We start from the raw sequence: 22,887 nt of genomic DNA, 5'->3' as shown, positions 1-22,887 counted from the left end.
AGCCTTGAATTCAACATTCTCACTTACCAGAAATTACAAACTGACGTCATTACACGAACATTTAAAAACTACCAATTTACCTGCTTTATAAATACAAATGTTTTCCAGGAAAAAAAAAAAAGGAATTTTTTTTTCAGTCATGGCTGAAGTTTGAAGCTGAACCTTCTTCCTCCAGTGAAGCAAATGCTGTCACACCTGTGTTTCTAGCAAAGCAAACCCTTGATTATTATTCTTGTTAGAGACTATCATCTGCACAGACTGCAGCCGAGACCCTGGATGCTCACCCTGCTCAGAGGCCTTGATAGCTAACAGTGGATCAGCTAGGACTGAGGGTAGGTCCAAGCTAAGGAAAAAGAGGATTTCTGTGCTTCCAGTAAGTTGGAATGGAGAAGAGAAAAGCTTGGTGTTCTTCTTTTGAAGCACATTTTTAACAGGAAATTTTTTGTGGATTCTGTGACGTTCAAGTTACTTCAAAGTGCTACTGTGGAAGTGCTTTATCACAATACTCTGCTGCTACCTCTGTACCCACTGCCTTCTAGACCTACTCTGTTCAACTCACAATATGCTTAAGATATAGAAACACAAGCTCTACTCAAATTTGTCTGTAATATGTGTGTCCCCATGAACAACCTCCCTGGAAGGAAACCCAGCATCTAAATTTGTGCTAAAGGAAAAATAAATATTCACCACAAATTAACTGGGAACTGCCTTTTTCATTCAAGAAATAGTGTGCTATTCCAAGGGCATGCCAGCCAGTGGAAACCATCTCACCGCAAAGAAAGCAATCAGTGATACTGTCTTGCTTCACTGATGGATTCGTGTCTGCCATGAATGAATATGACCCTGTCTTATGAGACTGAAGAGTAACATCATATTAAAGAACAGTCCCGATAAGAACTTCAGAGTAAATGCAAGCCTTATACACCAGTTAAGCATTTTTCCTACCTCTGTGCGTGACATCTCATGGATTGCTGGTGGAAGGGGGTCCAGTGATGCGGCTATTACTGTCCCCTAGAGCCCAGGCCTTCAATAGGAGGATCCAAAATGTCACTAGTATTGTCTCCTGCAGTCTTTGAATGGCCACCAGACTGGTTAGGCTGTGAATGCAGGACTCACAGGAGTCTGTATAAGACATGAAAGAAGCTGCAAGCCCCACAGCTGAACCTACTACAGCCGAAAATTTCTCTGAAGCATCCTGCCTCCCCTTCTGCTCAGGACTGGGTCTCTCCTCAGCCTTCCTACTGTGCAAGCTCTCCAATAATCAGCATTCCTGGGAATGAGATGCTCAGCTTTTCTTGAAAAATTCCACCCTGAATTACAAGTCTACATATGGATGGAAAATCCTATGTTTAAGTCTTGGTGGTGGAGGAAGGGGTTGTCTTATAGTTAGGGTCCTTCCAGTCTTTCTATATATCTTTTGCATTTCAGTAAAAGACAAGATTCCTTATATCAAAAAGAAATCTACTGAAGGTTTTAGATTAGGTTTGGTTTTGAAATAGTAGTATATTTATTCTGATATTCCATGTCCATTATAAAATAAAAAGGATCTTGGGACAGTTAGGAGGATAGTTAGATGCAGCAAATCCGTTTCCTTAATTTATTGATGAAGTTTGTAATTTATGCACTTTTGAGTTGCTGCTACTTTTCAAATACAAATTTACACTGGGCCAGGTTCAGTTACAAAATAGAAACTTCATGGAGTTTTGGATTAGGTCACCTGGAAACACTGTTTCTTCTAGTGTTCAGGTCCCCTTTTCTCGAAGGCTTCCTTTGGAAAAAAAATTATATCTAGTTTTTTTGTGCCTCTTATTGCTTTGAGGGTGAAAATCATGACAAGTGTCCTTCCTTATAATCAGCTGATGAATTGCAATTGAAAGTAAACAGTAGTTCACTTTCATAGATAGCTAAGGCTTTGTTTTGCACTGAAATCTATCTTTTTGCCTAGCAAATGGAGGGGCAACAATAAGGAGGTGAGGCCCAGATTAGATACAACCCCTATAAACTGGTTCCTACCTCACACTGCAAGTGACATGTATATATAATAACTTTAAAATGAGAAAGGCAGCCTTTATTTCAGGTTTTCTCATGAGAGGCCAAACAACCAAGAGGTGTGTGGGAGAATGTCTACCTTACTCAGGGAGTCCTTAGCCAGCCAGATGCACTTTTCACAGATTTTTTTTAGCAAACTGTCTGGCCTGGGTTTGTCTTATACTCCATGTCAGTGTTTTATTTATGAAGACTGTTTGTTTTCTGCCCTAGAATAAAACAAAGAGAATATTGTGTGATTAAAGAAAAGATTTTTAAAAACCTTTTATTGTTGTTGATGTTAAGATTTAGCATGGATTTAAAAAATATAAAGGTAATATGTTTCATAACATTAAATGTATTTAAAAACAATTGCTCCTTTTTTGTTCTTTCTTTCTTAATAATAACCAAGCTAAAAATTGTCTATGATGCAAAATAGACTAATATTCCTTATTTTGATATAAGACTATTCTAAAAGTGCAGTGCGCTCTGTTCATTCCCCATCCTAGGAACTGTTTGTCTTTAACAGTGGTTGGAGCTTTACGGATGTTTCAGCAAAGACAAGGTCAGACATCTGCTTTTCTAAAATACTCAAAGGTGAATCTCAGTTAAGCTAATGCTATGCAAATTTGCGAATGGTTGTGAAGCTTCATCCAAGAATCCACCACCTTGCTTCTGGCCTTGGAAAAACTTATCCTTGTAACGCGTCATTGCTAGAAATTGTCTGTAGAGAGGTCTATGCAGCTGATGTACCAATTGTCTTGAGATTTCCCAGGCAGATTTAAAGCATCAAGAAACATGTTCCAAACTTCTGTTTATTCAAATTGGTTTGTTTGAGGCTTGCCCAATGCTAATTTTCAGCCTGGAGCACAAGTAGGAAAGAAATAAGAGGCTGATTGCACAAGGCCTAATCCTGTGAGGAGGTCTGGTTGAATGACATCAGTCCGTCACCGGGATTCCTTACGTAGGTAAAGCCTGTAGAAACTCCAATTCCATATCTGCTGTTCCTGTTAACAAATTAGAAGAGCTGAGAGCCAAAAGTTATTATTTAACCCAATGACTATTTATCTGGCAACTCGTACTCTGCGATGCACGTGCATGGGAAAGCTGGCTTTTGCTTTTGGAAATGCATTCATATGCATGTCAGTGTGGAATCAGCTTAGGTAATTGGTGCCCTTGTTTATCTGGATCAGGATTTTAACAACATTGTTAACATGGTTTCTAGGAAGGTGTCACTTGCTAGAGCAGCCCTAAGTGACAAGATCCTTTGGCCCACCCCATTGGGAAGCTGGAGTCCTTTTAAACTTGCCAGCAAAGCACTCCTACACCGCACGTTGTGCCAAAAAGAAGAGACAAAGCTTTGCCAGTCAGCACCTTGCTCCTGCAGGAGCTGATGGTAAGCCATAGCCTATGGCAGGATGTTTGGAAACCCACTGAAGGATGTTGATGTGGATTTATGGTCATTTCTGCACTGGCCTTTGTGCTAAACTGAATTGTGTTGGCCTTAGTACTTTCGAATAACCCATTTTTAGGGAGAAAGCTACATAGAGTTTTGTCTGCTAATTTGCTTATTAACTAAATAAATCAGGGAAACAAAGGCATCCCCTCCACATCCCCACTTTGGGGTGCCCATTAAGAATGTCAAGCTGTGCCTGGAAATCAAGAAATTAAAAGACTAAAAAAAATAATGTGCAAGTGGCTGGGATTTTCCCAACAGATGGAAAGGAGATTTACAGCTGTATCAGCTTCAGCTCCTTTTGAAAATACTGGCTCTAAAGATGTATTCAATACCTGCATGCAGAATGAATCTACAGTAATGCACATAAACTGAAGTTACAGAGATTTTGGGCATGAATAGGCTCAGGTTCCGAGGTAGTGGCATTCTGACCACAGCCATATACCACTCATTGCTTCAGCAAGTCTGTAAACCGGCAGCCTTGCTTCGTACATTTTGCCAATCTCAAAAGCTATAGCTGACTTTAACATGGTACAAATATGGAGTTGGGAATTCCTTTAAAATTAATTTATTTAACCAAATTTTCTAAGATTTTGTGGTTATAAGTATTTTTAAAAGATAGGGCTACAGGGAAAAGTCGAATGGCTCCAGATGTTTCAAATTTGCAAAATTGGAAAATAAAGAGAAAAACCTGTATATTTTTTGATTTGATATCATCAACATAGAGGGCTCCTGAGTACACCTAATAATTGATGCATGTGGAAACCAGTTTCTTTGGCTTCTGGGGTAAACAGAATCTGTCCATTGTTATTTGGCAATTTATCTTAGAATGCCCATATTCATGGTTTCACTGATGGTTAGTCTTTGCTTAATTACTCCTAAACTGTTAGGCAAGAATTAACTGCATGTTGCTGTTTCTCTGTTTAGGCAAAAGGCTCATCAGTATTCTCTGTTACTATGCAAAATCTGTTTCATGTGAGATGACTGCATACCAAAGTGACAGGACAGAAACATGGTAAGTAGCAGGTTTTTGGTTTTTTTTGGGTTTTTTTGGTTTGGTTTTTTTTTTTTTTTGGTTGTTTTTTTTTTTTTTTTTTTTAATTTTTCACAACACATTTGATTGGTAAGTTCTTAAAAATAAGAATTGTTAGTTTAGCCTTAAAAAGAAAAATTGAAACAGGTTCCTTTTTAAGGAAAGAAACCACAAAATTAAAGGTAAAAATCACTGGCAGAACTAAAAATTCGCAAAGTGGCAAAGCTGAAGCTGACATTTTTTGCTGTCTTTAAACTCTCCTTTACTTTTTTCTTCTTTATAGCTTTTTCACTTTATAGCTGGGACTCCTGTTAATTCTGTTCATCAGGTACGTGCACTGCTCTTTGAAATTAATTTATTGAAATAACGGAAGTAATTTTATTCTTGTATTTTCTGGTTTTTATGTATTATGTGAAAAAGCGACAAAGCACATACCAGCCTTAAATATCAGTTCTTTACTGGTAAGGATTGCATTCATCATCCTGCGGAACTGAACGGCTTTCTCCCTTTATCCCACCTTCCAGTCCAGCATCTCAGGCTTCTAGTGGCCTCTAGTGGTTCTTTGAAATTTGCCCACATCTTTATTTCTGTGTGTCACAAAAAAGCTGTGTAGCAGGCAAGTACTTTCACCCTGATCCTGCCAAAGCATAGCCCTTGTTTGAACGAGCACAGTGTTGTCCAGCTGCTCTTCGTCTTTGCTCCTAATTCAGTACAAAAGCTGCGCGTGTTGTTGAACTTAAGTGTAAAGCTTGAGGAAGACATGGAGGGTTGCCAGAACTCTGTTCGTTAGAGCTAGGTAAATGCTAAAATAATGCCTTGGAAGCTCACAAAGAGGACAAAACTTGGGTCTTCTTGCCCCTAGAAGTTCCCCAAAACCCAATCAAGATAGAGAAAAGGCTTACTTTTTTTTTTTTTTCTCTTATGTACTGTAGGATGCAGACAGTTGGTTGTGGTTGGGTTTTTTTTTTTTCAAAGTTACAAATATTGTAAAATTTAAGGTGACTATTCTGTATACACTGTATGCAGTGACATTTTTCAGTCCTGGCTTGTGCAGTAGCATGAATCCCTCCCATTCTAGCTAAGATGTGCTAATGGTATCAAGAAAGATTTAAACTCGTCACACCTACCCCAATAAGAGATAATGAAAGGGAAGGCAGGGTTTAAGTTGAAGGGAGATTAAACTGCCTAATGGGAAGGTGGGCAGCGCTGGGATCTTTATCGGAGTTTGGGAGACTGGAGAGAAAGTATTTATAGGAGGTGATGTTGAGCTGCTGGTGGAGGCAGAGTGATGGTTGCCACATTCTCCTGGATAAATGCCACCAAAAAAAGGAAATATTTCCACAATCCTGTGTACCATGTTGGCATGGGATGTACATTGGTTTTGACAACTTTTTTCCAAATCTCTGCTCCTCTATGGCCTCGGGTGCTCTCCAGCATCTCGCAACTTCATTCCTTAGCCCCTTTTAACGAAATTTTGCCTATTTTTGAGGTAGGCGACATCTTGCTGGCGCTCTCCTGCAAGATGTGGAGGAGACGGTTACCTCAGAAGCAGGTCTCGCAAGCGCTCTTGATCGTCTAAACTGGTGACGCTTGAACCTAATGGGGATTTTTTTTTATTTATTTATTTAACAACGCGGCGTGTTGCTTTTTTGGGGGGCAGAAAGTGGTGTGTTCTTTAACGGCTTATGCGTCTCCCGTCGGCTGCCAGCCAAGGCGGCGCTACCCGCCGCCATGTCGCGCCGGCCGCAGGCTGCCGGCCGCGGTCCGCCCCCTCACGGCGGGAGGAGGCGGGCCGCGGCGGGCGGCCTTAGCCCGGCCCCTCATGTCGGCGCAGGCGGGGAAGCGTCGCGGCACCGGCGCTGCCGTTTTCCATCCCCTTCCTGCCTCTTCCCCCGTCGCCGGCGGCGGCGTTCGGGCCTCGATCGCAACGCCAGGCCGCCGCGGTGGTGAGGGCGGTCGGCGGCGGGGCTGAGGAGGGCCTGAGGCGGGCGGCGGGAAGGCGGCGAGTCCCGAGTAGGCCGGTCTGCCGGGTGGCGGTTTCCAGCGCCCCGGGAGCCGGGGCGTCGAGGTGGGGGGCTTGCAGCCGGTCTGGCTGTGGTGGGACCCGGGTCGGGTTGGTTTCGACGCCAGTCGGCTCTGTCTCGGTTCCTCGCTGTAGGTCCGAGGTGTCCTTTTTCCCCCATTAGCCCGGCTGGGCAGTTAACAGTGGGTCTGAGCGTTCTCTCTCTCTGCTGAACAGGGAGCCTGCATCGACTGGGATACGCCTCTGGAAACCCTGGGTAGGTGGGATGAATCCAGGCCTCCCCGCCATCCCAGCCTGCTGAACAGCGAGTAATTAATACTGCTTCAGCCTGCGCTGACTTGGAGGTAAGAAACACTGTGAAACCGGCCCTCCGCTACAGCTCCTGTGCCTTTGCTGCTCTTCGGAGCATCTTAGTCCTTGGTAACATGTAGCTTCTCAGTTTGTCCCTGGGTTATGTCCCACAAGCAGCTGAGGCTTTAAAAAATGAAGGACATTACTTACACAGTTAAATAGAAGCCCGGCATTAAAACTGATAGTGTTGGCTTTTAAAAAGAAACAGGCAAGTGTATAAATATCAAGCATCTGGTAACAACTAGGACATAATGTTAGAATGGCTCCCTCTCCTGCCCCCCATATTACATGCCTTTCTTTGAGACAGATTCAGTACCGGTTGAACTAGAGTGGGAAATACAACTTGGATGCAGGAATACATTAACAAAACTTTGCCCTAGAGCCACTTGACAATAGTACCACTAAGTCCTCTTTTGGAAAGAGGTGTTTTGCCATACCTGACAGGTACACTGGCAGTAGCTCAGTGCTGCAACAGAGAATGAAGGAGGAGAACTGGGAATTGATAAAAATATTGGAAGAGCTACTGTCAGACGGGTCTGCGTGAGAGAAGTTTCTTTTGTGGGTTGATCGCACATCCTCGTTGTTTACAAAAGGCTGTTTGGGAGGGAACACTGATTGAGATGGCTGTCAGCAACCACAGCAGAGGAAGCTGGGTGTTTTTTATCCAGGGGTAGATCACCTTCCTTACCTTAGTACCACAGTCTGTTTATGTTGGGCTGTCCCAGAATGCCTGTGCTGTTTGTGGAGGGTGATCATGGAGGAGCAGAAGAGCTTGGGATGGTTGCTGTGGGCCATTATGAGATGGCCCTGGCTTGCTTTGAGGAGAACTTCCAGTCTTGTGTCCTAGGCAGTGGCTGAAGTGAAGGCTTTTACCTAAGCAGGGACTGAAGCCCATGACTTCGATGAGGTGTGTTGTTCTCTGGCTTGAGATCTGGGTCCTAGAATGATCTAGTACCATTAGCATTGCTTGTCTTCAGCCCTTGTTGTATAAGGGCATGGGAGCTGCACTGAAGTGACAGCGGTGTAGATTGCGATGGAGGTGCCTCACGTTAACTGTCTTGTATGTTAGCTTATGTGTAGGAGTTAGTATCCACACTGTGAAAGAGCTTAACTGGTGAGACTTGTGGCCTGCTTTCAGTGTAACTGTCTCTTGCTGCACTGCTTCTGCACTTTCTAATTCAGCCTAAAAAATGAAAAGGATAAATTGCAGGTCAGAATGTTGTAGTCTCTCAGGTTGTGACAGGCTGCAGGTGCCGTACTTCAGAAATGTTAAAGTGTTTGCCAAAATGATCTGAACAGTAACTAGGAGTTAACCTTTGGGCGGGATTGCCTTGAAAGCTGTTTTAGGGTATATCTGCTCTCGGAAAAAAACCCCTCAGTATATCTGAGCCTTTGCTTTTCAGTCTCTTAGGAGAAAGGATTGTCAGCCATGTCTAGCCAATGCAGCTTGTAGGGAGTTGAAATAAGATGTGTACCTACCTAGTAGTGATGGGACCTGATGTTCTGAGTCAAACCTGGGGTCTATATTGCTCATCTTGTATTTGGTGGCAGTCACCTGCCAGATCTAGGAAGCACCAATTCCCAGCCTGTATAACTAAGAAACAAGCTGTCCAGTGGCAGTTTGTTCCTAGTCCTAGTGCTTAGTTATCACTAAGGTAACTTAACAATGAAAAACTCTTTGCTAATGAATGAAGGCCTTAATAGCACAAATTATGTTTTTTCTTAAAATCTTAGCAAACTGTGTAACTTGATGTCTTAGTCAAATGTTGATTCAGATCTTTGGGTATTGATTTCTTCAGTTAGCTAAAGCAGTAACTTGTTTTCTAAGGATTTTCAATTAACATAGAAATAATGCAGTGTAAGTAACTACTCCTTGTCATTCTGGGATCTCCTATCTTCTATTCCAAAAAAAAAAGCACCAGTCGGGTAGATGCAAGTTAAAACAGGTTGGAGCTGTTAATATAAAATGAAATTGTACTTTTAGTAAATCGAACTGTGGCAAATAAAAGAAGTAAGTCTTGCATGTCCTCAGTGGGGAAATTAATATGTCTGTATTTTGAAATAATTTATTAAAGCTTTGGGTGTTCTTGTCTCCTGGCTCCTATGTGTTTTAGTTACCTAGATGCTGTGGTGTTCCTGTGTAACATATGTTTCAGTTCTTCTACTGAAGAATTGCGGGAGAGGGGCAACTGTGAAATTGCATCCAATGTAACCAGATTATTTCTTTTTGTAACCTGTCTAGTGTAAACAAATCATAATTGCATCATGGCGGCAGACTCTATGGAAATTGATGATGCTTTGTATAGGTAAGAATATCTGATTTTTAAGTGTTGCTCTTGACTTTTCAGCAACACTTATGCTTACATGCAGTAATGTGAAAGGCAAGGCTTGAAAACACTATCTCTTGCCGATTAGGTAAAGGTGTGTGTGTACTTGTGCTGCTGTGTCCCTCCTTTTGTAAGGCAAAAAACTCCAAAGTGTTCAGTAAGTGAAATAAATAGAACCCACTTCTTGCAAAGTTAGCAGTGAGAACTGGTTGAATTGAAGATATATACAGATATCTTTCTGTAAAACTGTTCCTTTATTGGTCTCATAACAGGTGTTTTCTGACCATTATTAGTATTTGACCAGTAAAAAGCATAGGTGAATACTATGGAGTTGTACAAAGTTCCGGTAGTATCAATAATGTGTGCTTTTTGGAAAATGGGAGTAATACTTCTATCTGTAATATGGATATTCTTTCTGCCTTTAGCTTGTTTCCTTTTGATGTAGGAGATATTCCTCTCTTTCTTATTCCCCATCTTCTTTCACTACCTTCTTTTCGCCTTGCTTTTTGACATTATGAAATTTATCTCCTTCATAATTTCATTTATTCCTCTGTCTTTGCCATACGTCTCTGTCCTCCTGAACATCATCAGTATCTCTCTTATCCTTCAGGGTTTTGGGTTTTTCTGGTAGATTTAAAAAAAAAATAAATTTTGTTTGTTTGTTTGTTTTTAATTTGTTATCTGGGATTGGCTTGAGATCACTTGGCTTGGCAATAGTTCAGATAGCTTGTACTGGAACAAATGGTATCCCTGGAAAAATGTGGTGGGATGAAAAGCTTCTTTATATATAAAAGTAAAATAAAATAATTTTTAAAAAAATCATCTCTATGTGAACAAATGAGGCTTCTTTTTATTTCAGTGCAATGCTTCCTGTGATGTATGTGTCATTTTACGTTTTGTCACTAGTCTTATGGAAGTCATACTTTTTCCTTGGTGGAAAAGATGGTATTCAGAATGGTTTAAGTTTAATTGTACAGTTGGAAGCTAAAAGCTCAGGATCTGACTACAAAAGCTGCTGCACCCTCTGGTTTGAAGATTTCTGATAACAAAGAAATTCTTTGGCTTGCTTGTGTCTTCAATCGTTAATTCCAAAAACCTACTATCCTGAATAGGTTTTACACTAATTTAAAATTAAAAAGTTATTCCTCTTCTCTAAAACCTGGCACTGAAAAGATCTGTACTAAATGGTTTTCCCTGTTTGGATTCTGAGTGCTAATATTACATTTGATATACATTTATTTCCTAAAGCACTGTACAGTTCAGATACACGCATGTTATGTCCTCAGTTGCTTGTTCAGCGGAGGGCTGGTAAATAGAACTGTGCACGTGTGGCTCGTGACACACGCTCACTGCAGAGCTTGGTGTTGCAGATTAGAAACTGGTTGGAATGATAGAATAACTGAAAATATTTGAACTTTCTTGGAAATGACTGGGAATTCTTAACTTGCTTTCATATGCTCTTGACTTTATTTGTTTCTCATTTTGATGTGAATTTATCTTTGCTGTAGTCGCCAGAGGTATGTTCTCGGAGACACGGCAATGCAGAAGATGGCTCAGTCCCACGTATTCCTGAGTGGTATAGGTGGTCTTGGTGTGGAGATTGGTAAGTTAGGTGATATTTATTTAAGCAGATACAAGTGCATTTAACCATACTGTCCCAGAATACTTCTAAAGCTTATTTTAGATGTAATAAGCATATCTGAAGTATCTGAGAGATTTATATGTGCATGGTGCGGATGAGTAACATAGCAGATGCAGGAAAGATCCTCGACTTTTCACTAGTAAGTTTTTTACTAGAACAACATTTCAAATTTTACTTTAAAATGTGCTTGCATGGGCCAGATCACTTTACCCAAAATCTTATGTCTTGGGTGAAGGTTGAGGGTGGATAATCCAAATTATTTCTTTAGGCATCAGTATCAGTGAATGTAATACAGGAACAGCTATGGCCCGAATTATCCCCATGTGGGAAATGGGGGGGTGGGAGGTAGGAGAACAGGTGAAATTTGGTGAAAAATGCATAAATAACTGCCCTGGTGCAGAAGACTCCTTAACAATTTCCCTTACTCTTTATAAGCAAGACTTGTCTTGGCTGATTCTTACCTGGGGTTCCCTTTCAGTTGGCTTTAATGGTACTCTGCACCAGATACCAGAACAGACTCATGGGGTTTTGCCGTTATTGTCGTTAGTGTCTCTGTAATCACGCTTGTGGGATGAAGAGCTGACAAATGACAAATGTAGAGAGCCTTTTTAACCTTTCTCATTTTATTCTGCTTTCAGTGGTGCTATAGAATGCTTGAGCCAAATGTAAAAGAGAACAAACCCTTAAGCTGTGAAGTTCTTAGCAATGGCATACTGTTACTGTCCACCCCCATAACTATTCAATTACAGATTTGCAAGAAACCTGCAACAGTCCTTCTCTCTTTTTTTTTTTTTTTTTTTTTCAGCAAAAAATATAATTCTGGCTGGGGTAAAGGTATGTAAAAGAGTTCTGTTGGGTATTCTTGGGTGAGCAGGAGAAAAAGGGACAACACTACTAGCTTGCTAATCTTAAGTTTCTGAAACTGTCTTACAGTAGAAGGATTGCAAAACATTTGAGGACCTGGGGTGAAAGCTTTTAGTCATCTGGATGTTCTAGTGGTACGGTCAGAGTCTCACGTTAATGTCTGCTGCGCTCTGAAATAACCTCATGTAATATTTTAGCCAGCTGCAGATCAGACATTGAATCCTTTTGTACAAAGTGGCCTCTCCTAAATGGAGTGGTATAAACTCAAAAGGCAAACTATTCAAAATATGTTACCCTATTCTGTCATCCATCAGAATCCTTTTGTGTAGATGTTAGAATGCTTGGGTGTTTTAATCCAACAACTGCTTTTGTGCTGCTGGGATTAATTTTATTAGGGTGAAGCCTTTTAAAACTCTTCTTCCAATCAAAAAAACCCTTGTTTATATTTTTGGGAGTCCATTACTTTACAGGTCGCAATTGGCCCTAAATTGCAGTGTGGCAATAATCATCCTTGGTATTTAAATGCTCTCATCACTACAAGCTGGAAGGAAAATGCTTAATGAAATGCATATTGCAGATAAGTTTCTGTCTTTCAAACAGTAAGTTTTCTTGGAAAAGAGGTTGGAGGAGCTTGTTCTTATACGTAGTGCAACTAGATCTTCTGCAGTGCTACTCCCCCCAGCATTTTATGTGGGGCTTAATCCTTTTGGGTGCTATGACCATGTACTCTTCTTCCAGTAAATGCTTTTTGCTGAATTTTCTTAGGCTCTTACAGTTCATGACACCAAGCAGTGCACAAAATGGGATTTGGGGATCAACTTCTTCATCCATGAAGATGATATTACCAGTCAAAGGAACAGGTTGGTGAAGTCTTTGGAGTGAGGGAGGACTGAACTTGACTAAGGGTAACAGTTTCATCAGTGGGAAAAATAACAGTTCATTGTCCAAAAGCTACTAGTACCTATCAAATACTTGGTAAACCCTTTCTCTGGAGTTACTGGTTTTGAGTACAGTGCCCAGGTAAGTATTAGGGGAAGTCTAGGTTGGGACTGGAGTTCTCTCTGAGTCAAATATCTCAATTCTTGCAGTTGGGAGCTTGTAATGTAAATTTAATAGTGGGGGCCAGGGTCAGCCACCGCTGTGAGACTAGAAAACAGTCATGACACCAGACCAGACTGTCAGTGAGTCCTGCTGTATATTGGACAAAGCTGTTTTCCTCAGAACTGCTAGGAGTTTAAGTGTGAATAAATGAGTTGGTGATTATTGCCAGGAGACTTCCTGAGGGACTCCCGTAGGGCATGTGTGGTATGAAATTCTGTATTGAAAATACAATTTTGTAGATGCATAAAAAACTTGAAAGTTGTTGTTCTTTCAGGGCTGAGGCCACACTTCATCGTATTGCAGAACTCAATCCATATGTCCATGTAGCAGCATCCGTTGTACCACTAGATGAAACCACAGATCTGTCATTTCTAAAGCAGTATCAGGTATGTCACTCTTAAAGCAGTTGTATGTGATATTTTGCTCAGAACAAACAATTGGGATTTTTTTAATGTTTTTATGTAAGTAAATAAAATGAAAACAAACTTTAAAGTACATTTTGAGATGATGTAAAGAAAGAAGTAGGTCTTGTGTTAATGAAATGGTTTTGCTTCTTTTTTTCAAGGCTGAAACAGTGGTTTTGTGTTCCTAGCACATTCTTATGACACTTGTTATGGAATTTACTTTAACAATAAATACCTAAGCTAAGTGAGATTGCCATACAATTTTTGGGTTTTTTTTTTTCCGAAGGTGAAACGGAGACTTTTTCTTGCAGCTACGTAGCACAGATGTTCTATATATATTTGGTGTGATGTATTCCAGGCAGTAGTAACTCAGGCTGCATAATTTGATCATTTATGTATGTATCTAATGAAATGTAAGCTCCTCTGTGGTGGAATGAGGATGTTTTCAGTTGGTCAGTTAGCTGTCTCCTGCCTGTGTGCATGGCTCAGTTTGAGTTGGGAACTTTTTACTGTGTGGCTATTGGTTATACTCAAGCTCACAAAGTTTCTGAATGTCTCACTGTAATAAGCCATGTATAACTGAATGGGACACAGTGCATACGCTTTGTAACCCAATACTATCCTAAACTTTAAAAGAATGCTTACAGAAATAATATGTTTGCAATTTGATGAGCACCAGTACTTGAAGCTTGTGCAGGCTTCTTGGTGTGCACTGATGAGTATCATTTGTGTTTGTTTTGCTAACTTTAATCTTAATATTCAAGATCTACATTTTCTCTGAGATTATCCATAACTGTTTTTCTAAGTATTCTAATTAGGTTTTGAGCTTCACAGCTGCAGTAAAAAGAAAAAAGTGAGAATTTGCTGTTCCTGCTCTTGCTCATCTTGTTTCCAGAACTTGTGGAGCAGTAACCCATCTGTTCTAATGTGTAATGAGAAAACTGACTCAAGACTGCTTTCTCTGTTATGTGTGTGGGAAAGGAATCAGGACACCTGAGTAACTTATTGTTAGTACTACTTTTTCCATAGCCTGAAGATGTTGATTGCTTTCAGTGTCTTAGACTTATTTCTGTTCACAGTGTGTCATACTGACTGAAGTAAGTCTGTTGCTGCAGAAGAAGATTAATGACTTCTGTCATGCTCAGCAGCCACCTATTAAGGTAACAGAAAAAACACATGAATAATCCATACAGCGAGCATTCTGGACGTCCCAACATGTTCTGTCCAGAAATGGAGAAGGCTGGTTATGAGGTGTATAGTTCTATGCAGATAACATGTTGATGGAGCAGTTTGAGTTTCAGGAGTACAATCCTGCTACTCTGTACATGTGTCTGATGTTATCTGGATACCAGCCCAGATAACCACAGCTTGGTTCTTAGGAAAAAAAAAAAAAAAAAAAGAAGTAGTTCTGGTAAAGAAATAGTTTTCACTGTTAACTCATAATTGTTCTGAAAGAACATGCTGAGATCGACTATAACGGTAGTAGAAATGGCAGTATTTCACTGTGTATTGGTGTGTTCCCGGTTTTAGTGTAGGGGTTCTGAAATGCTCCAGCAGGTTCAGAGTCTGTCATGAATGCTGTGCTATATTGTCAGTGGCCTGGGTGCTTATGGCAGGTTTCCACCATAGAAGTTAAACCTGCTAGCCTTGGACAAGGTTGAATGTGAGAGGTCATTCCTTTGGCTTGTGCTGTTTTAGGGATACTCATGATTTTTACTTTCTCTTGTAGTTCATCAGTGCAGATGTATATGGAATATGTTCGCGTTTGTTTTGTGACTTTGGTGATGAATTTGAAGTGCTGGATACAACGGGAGAGGAGCCAAAGGAGATCTTCATTTCAAATATAACACAAGTAAGGGATAGAAGTTATTGTGCTGCTTTAATTTTTTTTATAATGACTTGTTATTGACTATGTGACCAAGCAGAGTGTTTCACTTCAGCAGCCTGCTAAGCAGTTGAAAATTGGCAATATAGCAGAGGCAAAGAAAGTTACTTCATTCTTGTGTCTCAATCAATAACAGTCAGTGATAATATGCTAACATCGTAGAGCCTGCTGATGTCTCCTGGTCATTTCTTGTAATGTAACGTCACAATATTGAGTCTCCTTTGAGAGAGAGAGAGAGATGAGATGAGATGTAGAGAGAAGAGAACATAGCCTTAGTGTGGGAATAGGTTAAGTCTTCTAAGGAAGCCCTGAAATAGGCATGAAAATAGCCTGTTTTTATGAGAAACTGCACCACACATAGAGGAGGATTACTGGAATGATCAAGGGGATTGAGAGCCTGTTTTGAAAAGAAATTTAAGGGTTTGTTTTAAACTACCAAAGTAGAGGCAATGAGAAGAGGATATTATTGCTATTACTTCCAGTGCAGAATGTTAGAGAGGATGTCCATTTGATCTTGTATTATTGTTTTATAAGTGGAAATGACTTCATCTCCTTCTCTTATCTCTGGAAGTCCAGAGTATAACCTCATCCAGTAGCAAGTCTTTTGTCCTATCTCCAGTCTAGCTGTAATAACTGAACTAGAAGGGGTTGTACGGCAAGTTGGGTTTGATCTGAATTAAAGCTCATGATATGATTTGGGTAGCCTGTTCTTTGGTATCTTTAAAAGGGAATGAATGACTTGATTGTCCTCACTAATTACATAGAGTGCACAGTTTTGTTTCATGGCTGGTGCTGATTGCCTGCCAACTCAAGGAATGAATATGTATCTGTGCATATATCCTGTGATTCATAATCTGATACTCAAGTTTAGTTGTGTCTTGTTTCCACTCTCTGAAGTGTAAAATGACCAGAATTACAACTCAGTACTGAAAACACCATCAAGTAGCTGTTCTTGTCCTGTGGACAGGGTCAACGTGGCATTCTGTCCCTAAATCAGAGAAGAATTTTCTCTGGTCAACTCATTTGCCATTCTCCGTGCCACAGAGAATGTAGTCCACCGTAGTTAAGTTTCATGCTACTTAACTGAAATCTTTCTAATATTGGGAGCTCAGGAAGGGATGGCAGGAGAGTTTAGAGGCCAGGCTTGCTTGCAAATCTGCTGTGTTACAGCCTGACCTGCACCACAAGGTCTGATGAGCTGTTCTCAGACTGCAGAGGATTATCTGTGTGCATGGGAGTTTGGCATGGCATCCTGTAACAGGATGAGATGTTGTCTGAGATTCCTGCAAGTGTAAGCTAGCTTGTTTGTGATCTGCGTGAGGCTGTGGGTTTCCTGTATTTAAGCATGTCCAGCTTCGTAAGCTTCCTAACTTTCAAGAATGAGTTTTGGGTGTCCATTTTAAGGAGATCAGATGCAAAGGAAGCATGGAGTAATAAGGACCATTCACAAGACTTTATTTCTTAATATCTGTGAAAATTTCTTTGTACATATAATCTATTTTTGGTTTGGAAAAAGGAGATAAATTTGCTACTACTTCAGAATAGAACAGTGGATTTGACTGCTAAGAGCTAACAAATGCAGTTTGCTAACATGCTGAGAATTGTAAAAATGAGAAAGTTTGTGTTATGAAAACACTGTTAAACTGAAAATAACAGGACTGAAAAAGTTATCATAGGTTATGGCAGAACTGAGGTACGAAAAGTAATAGAGGCAGCAGTTTCAACAGATAAAAAGCTATGTGTCTACGCTAAAGCATTACTCCTTTACACAAGGCACTTTCCTCCTTGCTAACTTTGCCATTTTCACTTTCAGTCAAATCCTGGTATTGTCACTTGCCTTGAAAATCATCCACACAGGCTTGAAACAGGACAGTTCTTAACCTTTCGGGAAGTTAATGGCATGTCATGCTTAAATGGATCCACACACCAAATAACAGGTAAACTGTTGCTGACTCATTTGCAAGATATTTATTTTTTGGCCTGTTTTAGCTCACTCTAGTGTTAGTTACTGTAGCCAGAGGAGTGCTGGGTTGTGCAGACCTCCAGTGAACTTGCACAAAAAAAAATGCTTTCTGGTGCAAAGGTCTTCCTACTGTAGTCTTGACTCCATTTCCATTTAGTCTTTCCAAACTCATCTTGCTGCTTAAGGAGCAGTGGAAACTCTCAGCTAGTGGAAACTAGTTGGCAGCCTCTGAGGTTACTGTTACTAGTTTGCTGATGAAACTGTTTTGTTTTTTGGAGGATCCCATAATGCCTGTGCTTCTGTCACGGCTTTGGACTAAATTAACACCGCTTTGTGTGTCACTGTTTGCCTTGTAGTTTTTTGGGTGACAATTTAAGTGTACAGGGATGCATTGACATCGCTGTTTCTAAGCATGCTTTTGAAGTGATTCTCATGATTTATGTTTACCCTGCTTTGGTCTGCATCATGCATGTCTCAAAGCCATACCATTTGGTTCCTTTTGGATGCTGGGGAGTTGCCCAGTTCCCAGATCTGAATGCCTGTTTGTCTGGAGCAGAAGAGAAGAGCGGGTGGGTTGGGGTTGTTTGTTTGTTTTTAACTATTTTGTGGTCTGAGACAAAAACAGTACCCTTGAAACATGTGGTTGAGTCGTTTGGACCCTTTTGTTTTGCTAGTGTTGATGCTATGTTCAGTTCCTTCCTCCTAATCGCGGCCCAGCTTTTGGTGTCAGTTTTCCTTTCAGTTTTCCAATACAAGACAAATTAACAATTTTTGTGTCTTCTTGCTTTATCTGAATGATGCTCCAGGTGGTATGAGAGGAAAGATGCAACTGAAATGCTCCAGCTGCCCTTTTTGATTGCCTGTTCTAGTCACGGGGCTAAAATCCAGCTCTGAGCAGTATACTGGTCACTGCTGTGCATAGTCTAAATAAAACCGAGAGTGATTTCATTTTTGTTATAGAGCTGTGGTCATCAGAATCCTTGTTAAATCTGCTGCCTCTTTAAAAAGCTTATTTCATAACAGATCATGTGAAACTAATACTTTAGCTCGGAGACTGGCAGAGAGGGACAATCCTGTTAGGAGGATCAGCTGTGTTTTATGCTTTCAAAGCAAGGTTGCACACCACAAAATTACAGCATAAGAAGCATTGGCAAAACCCCACTTTATTTTATACAGAATTGTAGTATCCAATGACACTTTTAGTTATCAGTCACTGTTTATTCTCTTCTCTTTTCAGTGGTGTCACCTTATTCCTTCAGCATTGGTGATACATCAGATATGGAGCCTTACTTACATGGAGGCATAGCTGTCCAAGTGAAGACACCCAAGATGTTTTACTTTGTAAGTGTGTGCTTGACATAACCAGCTTCTTGAGTGTTAATGATCTGAGCACTGGATGCAGAGTTCAGCAGATACATAATTTGTTTACCTGTGATTTGGGCTTACACTAATTTTATTGGTAAGGATAGTGATACTGATTTACTAAATCGTAGAGAATAGGAAATACTTCAAAGTTACCTGCCAGTGTAGAGAGAAAAAACAAATTAAGGGCAGGTTATCCCTGTACTGCTGGGGACTCCATGGCGGTCTATGAATATGTGGTTTCTTGGTGGCCTTCTGAGAAGAAGAGACAGTTGGGTGAGTCTGTATAAGAGGGGTTGCATGCTACATGGTACCGTGTGCCTTTTTGGGCCTGCAGAAAGTAGATCCTGACTGCCCTCCAACATTCTTCTAAAAAGCTAGGAGTGAGGACCAGCTGCTTCTGATATGAGAATGCACAGCTCAGTATCTTGTCTCTGTGAAGTAGTAGCTTCCTGTTCTTCCTGACTGGGGAAGTTCTACAAGCAAACAGCCAGTTGGCTATAAAGTCTCTGGTAGCTGATCTCAGAGCAGTTTGAGTCTTGCCACTAGGATGTGAAACATCTCTGACCATTTTCAATTTGGCAAAACTTGCAGTAGATGATTATTTTATGCATCTTTTGTGGCATTAATAACAGAGAGAGTAATAGCAATGCTAGTAAGAAAGGATATTTGGTTCTTAGTCTCTCCAGGAAGAGTATTGTTTTGTCAGGTGGCAGTGACTGTCGTGTCCTTAAGTGGGTGTGTTGTTATCATGAATTCTATTTTTCAGGAACGGTTGGAAAAGCAGATAACAAATCCATTATGCCTTGTTGCGGATTTTAGCAAGCCTGAGGTAATTAACATGTGGGGATTTGGGCATAAGTGCTTTAATGTTAAAACTACATGGAAAGTAATCTGCAGCTTTATGTGTAGAACAATATAATTTCCTAACTCTATTCTGTAATAGTTAATTATGAGTTTAAAGTGTGAAATAAGAGTGAGGTATCAGTTTGTGTGGTCACACAGAATATACATTATAGTTTAGATCACCATAGAGGCTTGTTATCCATGATTTGCACCAAGTATATTGTAAATGCATAGCTCAGCCACCTCTGCTGTTTAAAATCTCAGTTTTTGATGAGTCTTTAATTCATGGGAATGTAAATTTTGCAAGTGACAATGATTTTTCTTTTTGCCCTGGTTTCAGCTGGGATAGAGTTAATTTTCTTTCTGGTAGCTGGTATAGTGTTCTGTTTTGGATTTAGGATGAGAAGAATGTTGATAAGGCACTGATGTTTTCAGTTGTTGCTAAGTAATGTTTAGACTAAGTCAAGGCTTTTTCAGCTTCTCATGCCCAGCCAGCAAGAAGTCGGGGGGCGGGGGGGGGGGCACAAGAAGTTGGGAGTGGACACAGACAGCACAGCTGACCCAAACTGGCCAAAGGGATATCCTATACCATGTGATGTCATGCCCAGGATATAAACTGGGGGGAGTGGGGCTGGGAGAGTGGATCGCTGCTCCTGAACTAACTGGGCATCAGCTGGGGAGTGGTGAGCAACTGCATTGTGCATCACTTGTTTTGTATATTCCAGTTCTTTTATTATTATTATTGTCATTATTGCTATTATTATCATTATTATTTTCTTCTTTTCTGTTCTATTAAACTGTTCCTATCCCAGACCATGAGTTTTACTTCTTTTTTCCTGATTCTCTCCCCCATCCCACTGGGTGGGAGGGAAGTGAGTGAGTGGCTGTGTGGTTGCTGGCTGGGGTTAAACCATGACAGCTGTATTTAATGGTGTTGGGTTGATAAAAATCACACTGGCATCAAAGCTGGGATAATCTTAAAAAGGTGATCGTAGGTTGGTTGGAAACTGGAGTTAGCACTGTAAGAATAATTTTTTTTTTTCTTTGAAAAAATGATTCAGTGGAATTTTTACAGTCTGAGAGGAAGCTGATGGTATTTACCTCTAACACAATTTTAGTTAAGTATTATGGACATGCAAAGCATATAAGTCTCGGGCTCATTAAAATCTTAAACTAAAAAATGTTGATAATGATTTTTTTGTTTGTTTGATAATGTAAGGTGTGACTTGCCTGTTCAGATTTTCTACTTTTGACCCTTAATGCTGGGCTTCGGTGTTGATGTTGGCAAAATGCAATGCAGTCTAATGTCTAGTTAAAAGAAGATTACTGCATTTTCGAATTTCAGTACTAAATTCTTTTGGGGACTCTTTAGTTGGACTTAGTTGAAGTGGGTGTTGAATGTGTGTGAAGGGTATTGCATTGCTACCGAGTAATATTTTATGATCCCAGTTTGTAAAAACATTAGTGTAAGGTATTTCAAATTCACTTTTTAATGCTATTTAAAAACTTTTTGGGGGTGGTATGCTTAAGAGACAAGGAAGTGAAATGGTAACAGAAGAGTTCAAATAGTTGGTTTTGGTTCCTTCAGTTTTCTCCCGTTTGTAACTATTCAACAGCTGTTGTTGTCTTAACAGGCACCTTTGCAGATCCATGTTGCCATGCTTGCCTTGAACCACTTCCAGGAGAACTTTGGTCGTGGACCGAACATTGGGTAATGCAGCAGTCTTGTGTTTGCTAAGCCTTGAATCAGACAGATCTCTCCTTTTATTGTAGTTACTGGTTTGATGTGCAGCAGGGTACCTTGTCTATCTGGTACTTAATAGATGACATAGAAATGAAAACTTGAAATCTAGATGAAAAATGTTACCTAATGCATGTCTGGGTTTGTAACAGGGCTTTCCCAATATAGCAATGGCACTTTGTGGGCCCAGGTAGACAGAAAATGCTTCTGGAGGAAGTCCTTCTCTGCTCCAGATTTTTCATGTTGTGGTGTTAATATGGAAAAGTTGTTTCAGCGATTCCTAAATTGTCCTGTAGCTTATGTATTTAAAAAAAAAAAAAAAAAAAGGTCTGAAGGTTTGTTTTTAATTTTCAGTATTTTTTTTCAGCTGTAGTTCTTGATGTGTGTAATTTTGAGTTAAACAAGACAAGTATTTACAAAGTATAAATCTTAAGACTGGACTTGCACATGGGCTTCTCCACTGAGACTCCTGTTCTTCACCTAATTGTAACACCTAGAAGTGCATCTTTAATGCTCACTGTTAAAGCCAATATAAATTTCCAAACTCTTCCTACTGTATCCAGTGCTTTTTTTCTCCATTGATTGTGTTTCTAGAAGGACTCTGGAATGTTTAAGTGTTCATTATTGTTTCTACCCTGGTGTCTAGATGTCTTCAAGATGCTGAGGAAATGCTGAAAATAGCCATGTCTGTAAGTGAAACACTGGAAAACAAAGTAAGTGAGGAATCATCATCATTATAAGTAATATTTGATGTAATCATTGACTTGCCTAAAGGTCATGCTTTAGTTGTTGGTCTTTGTTCTGGTCTTTATATCCATCTTTAGATGGATCAGCTGGCTTTCTGAATGCCGTGCAAGGAAACAGAATGGTGTTTCAGAACCAATGTTCCCCTGACATGAAGGCTGAATCCTGTGGCTATGTGAATCCAGTTTTTGGATAAATGCATATTAGAAGTACAGGGTATACAGTGGATCTGTCTTCACTTGAAACCCTATTGCTAGTCAGTGAAATAATTTGTCTGTCTTTTTACTGAAGAACAATAATTTATGAAACTGTCAAGTGCTGACTGACTCGATTGAAGGGATAAATCTGTTGTTACTATGTCTTATTTTTCAGCCTCAGGTGAATGGAGATGTAGTGAAATGGCTGTCTAGGACTGCTCAGGGATTTCTAGCTCCTCTGGCTGCAGCAGTGGGTGGTGTTGCTAGCCAGGAAGTCTTGAAAGCAGTAACAGGAAAATTTTCTCCATTGCAGCAGTGGGTAAGGCTGTCTTTGTTTTTGGATCCTTATTTTGACAGTGATCTTATGAATGTATGGTTGTGTGTAAGTACTGTATGATCAAAATAGCATAAACAAGTTCTGTAACGGGGGTGGGGAACAAAACTTGAACTAAGGAAAAATATAATGGTTTTATGTGTACGATAAAAGTGCAGCCAGTTTTAGTTAAAATTTTTGTATTTGGGGTTCAGACATTACATTCTTTTTTCCCACAAGCAAGGAGTGCATGGCCACAAAGGTGTGGTATAGTTCAGATGCCAGCTTAAGCTACTGTACATTAGAGCAGTGTTTTCAGACTCTTAGGATAAGTGTCAGAATAAAGTTAGATTTAAAAACTTCACAGTCTAATTTGGAGGGGTAACATGGCTGTCAGAAGTCAAAAGCTTGCGGGTCATGTTTCAGTGAGCTTTTTTTCCCTCTGTGTCCAGTTGCTTTTTCCTGTCCACTAAGATTGAGAAGTGAACTGTAGGGAACTGAATGCTGTATAGTGTTCCACTGACAGTAAAAACTTAGTGCTCCTAAATTTCTACACTCTGTTGTACATAGAAAATATTTACTTTGTTTTTAAGTGAAAATAACATGAATG

General features: G+C 40.2%; 1 protein-coding gene across 2 annotated transcripts in view; it reads left to right on the top strand.

Moving 5' to 3' along the window:
* Window positions 1-6,326: 6,326 nt before the first annotated feature.
* Window positions 6,327-22,887, top strand: part of UBA6 (ubiquitin like modifier activating enzyme 6) — a 35,759-nt gene continuing 19,198 nt past the window's right edge. The window contains exons 1-15 of one of the 2 annotated variants that reach the window (XM_049814752.1): window positions 6,327-6,460; window positions 6,754-6,881; window positions 9,131-9,194; window positions 10,724-10,818; window positions 11,663-11,691; window positions 12,487-12,581; window positions 13,097-13,208; window positions 14,306-14,386; window positions 14,956-15,078; window positions 16,925-17,048; window positions 18,312-18,415; window positions 19,206-19,268; window positions 20,917-20,993; window positions 21,670-21,736; window positions 22,140-22,283. In XM_049814752.1, the coding sequence (XP_049670709.1) occupies window positions 9,154-9,194; window positions 10,724-10,818; window positions 11,663-11,691; window positions 12,487-12,581; window positions 13,097-13,208; window positions 14,306-14,386; window positions 14,956-15,078; window positions 16,925-17,048; window positions 18,312-18,415; window positions 19,206-19,268; window positions 20,917-20,993; window positions 21,670-21,736; window positions 22,140-22,283 (1,155 nt within the window). In that variant the 5' untranslated portion in view covers window positions 6,327-6,460; window positions 6,754-6,881; window positions 9,131-9,153. Of the gene's footprint in view, window positions 6,461-6,480; window positions 6,583-6,753; window positions 6,882-9,130; window positions 9,195-10,723; window positions 10,819-11,662; window positions 11,692-12,486; window positions 12,582-13,096; window positions 13,209-14,305; window positions 14,387-14,955; window positions 15,079-16,924; window positions 17,049-18,311; window positions 18,416-19,205; window positions 19,269-20,916; window positions 20,994-21,669; window positions 21,737-22,139; window positions 22,284-22,887 lie in introns of those variants that run through there. The other variant, XM_049814753.1, reaches the window with a different exon arrangement.

Source organism: Accipiter gentilis, chromosome 12, assembly GCF_929443795.1.
Source record: "Accipiter gentilis chromosome 12, bAccGen1.1, whole genome shotgun sequence".
Lineage (NCBI taxonomy): Eukaryota > Metazoa > Chordata > Aves > Accipitriformes > Accipitridae > Astur > Astur gentilis.
This window is presented reverse-complemented; position numbering and strand designations above follow the sequence as displayed.